This window comes from Scomber japonicus, chromosome 6, assembly GCF_027409825.1.
Source record: "Scomber japonicus isolate fScoJap1 chromosome 6, fScoJap1.pri, whole genome shotgun sequence".
Taxonomy (NCBI): Eukaryota; Metazoa; Chordata; class Actinopteri; order Scombriformes; family Scombridae; genus Scomber; species Scomber japonicus.
In genome coordinates this window covers 25,745,780-25,750,305 of record NC_070583.1, presented here as the reverse complement: position 1 = coordinate 25,750,305, position 4,526 = coordinate 25,745,780, and the positions used below count along the sequence as shown (strand labels likewise).

At 44.2% G+C, this 4,526-nt stretch overlaps 1 protein-coding gene across 1 annotated transcript; it reads left to right on the top strand.

Moving 5' to 3' along the window:
* Positions 1-2,763: 2,763 nt before the first annotated feature.
* On the top strand, positions 2,764-3,756 carry LOC128359921 (P2Y purinoceptor 3-like). The gene has a single exon (XM_053320234.1). It carries the CDS (start codon positions 2,764-2,766, stop codon positions 3,754-3,756), a length of 993 nt encoding a protein of 330 aa, XP_053176209.1.
* Positions 3,757-4,526: the final 770 nt, after the last annotated feature.

Sequence of the window (4,526 nt, the reverse complement as noted above, 5' to 3'; positions counted from 1 at the left end):
GGCTTGTCTCACTCCTCCGCAGGTTATTACGACTCAATTGTGGGGCGTTTGAGTGAGATGGTGCAAACAGCACTCAGTACAGCTCTGTCCCACTGGGGGAGAGACGATAATGCACTTCTGAAATATGACACCTTCCCTGGCACCACACTACCACTAGGCTATATACAACCCTCTATATATTACAGCAGAGTGAGCATGCCCCCTCCAATGATACAGAGTCTAAATGACTCCTGTGTATGTTGGATTTCTGTTTCCCTGTTCAACACAAACAGATCAGTTCATTCAGAAAGTGGTGTGCTAGGACATTTTTAAATGAGTTAATTAGGAGCAACAATTTAAGGCTTCATGCAAAATATCGATGAGTGATTTCAAGATTCCAGCTTGAAAATTCTGTGTCAACAATGTCACCTGTGTTGTATTTCATGCACCCCCATTAAACGTGACCCCCCGTCCCCCCTCCCCTCCAACCCCCCATTTGGGTATGCTGTTTAAATAAGCTATGTGTAAAATGGTTAACAACACGCGCCCATGGCCGTAAAATTCAGCTGTCCCATTGATTATGGGGTAATAGCTGGATAGATTAATGTGTTTCTCAGGGGGGTTCACGCCTCGGCAATGAATCTGAATCACTCATATGGACACAAGCAAGTGGAGCAGCCTCCATATCCAATAACCTGCATTTCTATCCTCACTCATATTTCACACGCCAATTACTACTGGTTAGTCCTTCGGCAAGCTTCCGCTCTGCATGTCCCCCTCTGGATCAATTTGGGAATGTCAGTTTTTTGGAATGCGATAATGAAAGTCAGCTGTCAAGTAGTGCAGCAGTGGAAACGGACTGGAACAGTTGCACACCCAAAATGAAGAAGTTTAGGGGTACAAGCAGTGAACACAAGTATGTGTGTCTGTGTATGTTGCACCATCCCGAATATATTGTAGAGTAAGTTGAAAGCTGTGATGGAACAGTGCTTTCAGAGCTCACGTGCTCAATATCCCCAGCCGCCGATAATGCGCAACACTACATCACTGGCATTAAATATTCAGAGGCTCCACACAACCAGGTGAACTTGTGCACCTACACTCACCCAACCACACAACGGAAGTGTGTAACTGATTCTAGCAAAACTAATCTGCATTATGAAGAAAATTACAACAGCAACTCTCCTCAAATCAAGTCTGAGTTTATAAAACAGGTTGCATGAGCTCTGTGCTCAACCTGAGGAAAGGATGACACCTCGAGTCAGCTGAGCAGCTCAGCACTCCTTCCTGGGAATGAAGACATTTACAGTGGAAGGTAGAATATGTAGAATTAATGAGACCTTTTCAGCTGCTGTCATGACAAAAATCTTTAAGGTGGCCTCAAGCGAGCATGAAAAGGCAATTTCCCTAAGTAAATTGAATTCAGCCAGATATGCCATTTTAACTGGTTAATGAGGGAAGCAGAAGACAAAGAAGTTAAGGTTTACTATGATTTAGTTTTGCACATGATAAAAGGTTTCGCTCTCCATGGTGCTGATAGTCTCTCCAGCTGCAAACCACTAAGGAATAGTTGCCTTAACACTGTCATATTCAAGATAATGATTATTATTTCCCCTTAGGAGCGTCTCTGCTATTGTGAGCACTATACATATCAACTTACTGCTCTAAAAAAAAAAAAAAAAAAAGATTAGAAAGTGAATGACATCATTGCTAAAAATGTTCCCCCTACCACATGAGAGTATATTACCGGTAAGGAATACACACCATCCTCTTCTCATTAACTACGCATAATCTGCCTATTGCCTTCTCCTCTGAGTGTTTCTTACCTGGCTGTTAATACACAGTGCAAGGTGTTTCCTCTCCTGAACCAGAGTCCCGCTGCGCAGCCTCGCTTCCTCTCCCTGGTACATGCTTCTGGAAGGACACCGCTCAAGTTGAGACACACACATACATACACACACAAACAAAAACTCTCCAAATATGAAATCAGTTGTGAGCCTTTTGCATATGAACAGCCTGTAGCCTACTCGTGCATGTGTCCAAGCTACAGAGAGTATCGTTATGCAGTATTTTTTCTTTCTTTCTTTAACAAAAATAAAAATTAAATCACACATCTGTTCATGTCGGAGCAGCCTACACTTGATAATTTGTCCTGCATGAACACTGTTGCCATACACTCCTTTCTGAGAGCAGTCGCTGGATGTGACACTAACCTGTACGTGCCGTTCCTCAGCATGACGAGCTCCCTCCCCGCGGACAGACAGAGACGAAGTGAGCACTTTGAGACGGGAGCAGCCAGAGAGAGCGCAGACTTGGAAAATTCTCGCAGCCAATGGGATGCTGAGTGTGCGCGCGTTTTTTCTCTCCTTTTTTTTATTTCTAATTTTTTTTTTACATAGCGCCCCCCCGCGCGCGCGTGTGTTGACTGTGTCATTTAACTTGGCAGTCGGGCTTTAATCACTGTATTCATTATTCTGCACGCCTTCTCTCTGGGGAAGGGCAATCACATGCTACTGTATCTCAGACCATTATACCAGGCTTTTGAAATGCCTCGCGGTACGTGTGCCAATCTATTTGCTCATAGCCTAGATATGGCGTTATAATGGTTTACATCACACAGGTGTGGGCTGGGACGCACAAGTTGAACAAACACCTGCATTTGGTTTTTTTTTTGTTTTTTTTAAAGAAGCACGTCAGCAGTTAAAGCAGCAGACAGGTGAGGCAAAAGAAGTGGTGCATCTATGAATTAAGGATATCATCAAACCATCTGAGTTAATCTTTTAAATGGAGGACTTCAAAATCTGTCCGGTAACTAAGTATTACCAAATGATCCTTCTACCGGTGACCTACAGCGTTGTGTTTCTGCTGGGCCTGGGTTTGAACGGCGCCCTGCTGTGGAGTGTGTGCTGTCAGACGCGCCGCTGGAGCAGCACCGTCATCTACCTGATCAACCTAGCCGTGGCAGATCTCCTCTACGTGCTGGCATTGCCCCCTCTCATTATCAGCAATGCCATGGGAGGCCTTTGGCCTTTCGGCAACATCATCTGTAAAGCCGTCAGGTTCTTCTTTTTTGTTAACCTCCACTGCAGCATGATGTTCCTCACCTGCGTCAGCGTGCACCGTTTCATCGGAGTGTGCTTCCCCATGGCTGCCGTGCGCCTCAGGACCAGAAAACTCGCCCTGTTTGCGTCAGGGTCGGTTTGGGTCTTGGCCACTGCGGAGATTTTGCCGACCCTGGTCTTTGCGCACACAGGTGTGATCAACAACATGACCGTATGCTTTGAAATGACAAACCCGCAACAATTTAAGGTTTACTTTCCTTATGGGTTGTTTTTAGCCATCGTAGGGTTTCTAATCCCATTTCTTGTCGTTATCACCTGTTACTGCACCATGATGAAGGCGCTTTATTGCAGGGCGGTGGACAGCATCTCTACTGCCAGGACAACTCGTATCCGCAACAAGTCTCTATGCACTCTTTTGCTTGTGTGCCTCATGTTTGTGATGTGTTTTGTGCCTTATCATATTGCTCGGACTGTCTATTTGTTTGTGAGGGTCTACATGCCCGGGAACTGTCATCTGTTGAACGTGGCCATGATCTGCTTCAAGGTCTTGAAGCCTGCGGTCAGTTTCAACTGCTGCGCAAATCCTCTCTTGTACTTTTGGGGCTCTGATAGTCACCGTCGGAAGATCCAGACCTGTCTGTGGAGCAGGAAGACGAGAGTGCAGCCCAGTTTGTGTGTGGTGGATGCAGGCAGCACAAACAGGTCGGGAGGATAGAGTATCTATCTTCTTAACAGTGACTTTTATCACGAGTTAGTGTGCAGAAATAACACTAAGGACTGTGCCCAGACTGCCTACCAGCTTTGTTTAACATCTTTTTATTATTTTAAAAAGAAGAAATATTTTACAGCATTCAACAGGCCACTGAGGTCTGACTTATGAGATTTAACATTTTAAGTAAACAACAACAATTTATTCAAATAAATGAATGCAATCTATAAAACCAAGAGGGTCAGCAAAAGCAAAGGGAATTGGTGCCCTCTGTCGTTTGCAGAGTGTCGAGTCTCTAAAACAGCATACTATAGCCCCATTGCAGTAATTCAATTTTAAATGATTCCACTTCCTGAAAAATAAATAGAAAAAGTACAAAAATAACATCTGTGGTGATAAAACTAATACTAACCAAATTAAAACTTAACATAGAAAGAGATACCTGCCAAAATATCCTGAACAGCAGTGAGTCATGTGAAGGTTATAAATACCTTGAAGGTGAAAAAGTGCCTCAATATCTAGTGCAAAAACGGGAACCTTGTGAGCATATTTTTTTACTGCTTGTCTGGAGCCACAGAGCAAAAGAGTTAGAGGAGCAGACATTTGAATGAAGGGCATCATTTGAGAACACTCCTGTGGGCAAGTGATGACAGATGGGTCGAACAGTGGTCTGGGAGCTGAGAGCAGAGAGGGAACAAGCAAGATTAAAGACCACATTTATAACAGGAGGCACACATATAATTACACAGCGGTGTTGCAGTAAAACCAATCCTGCA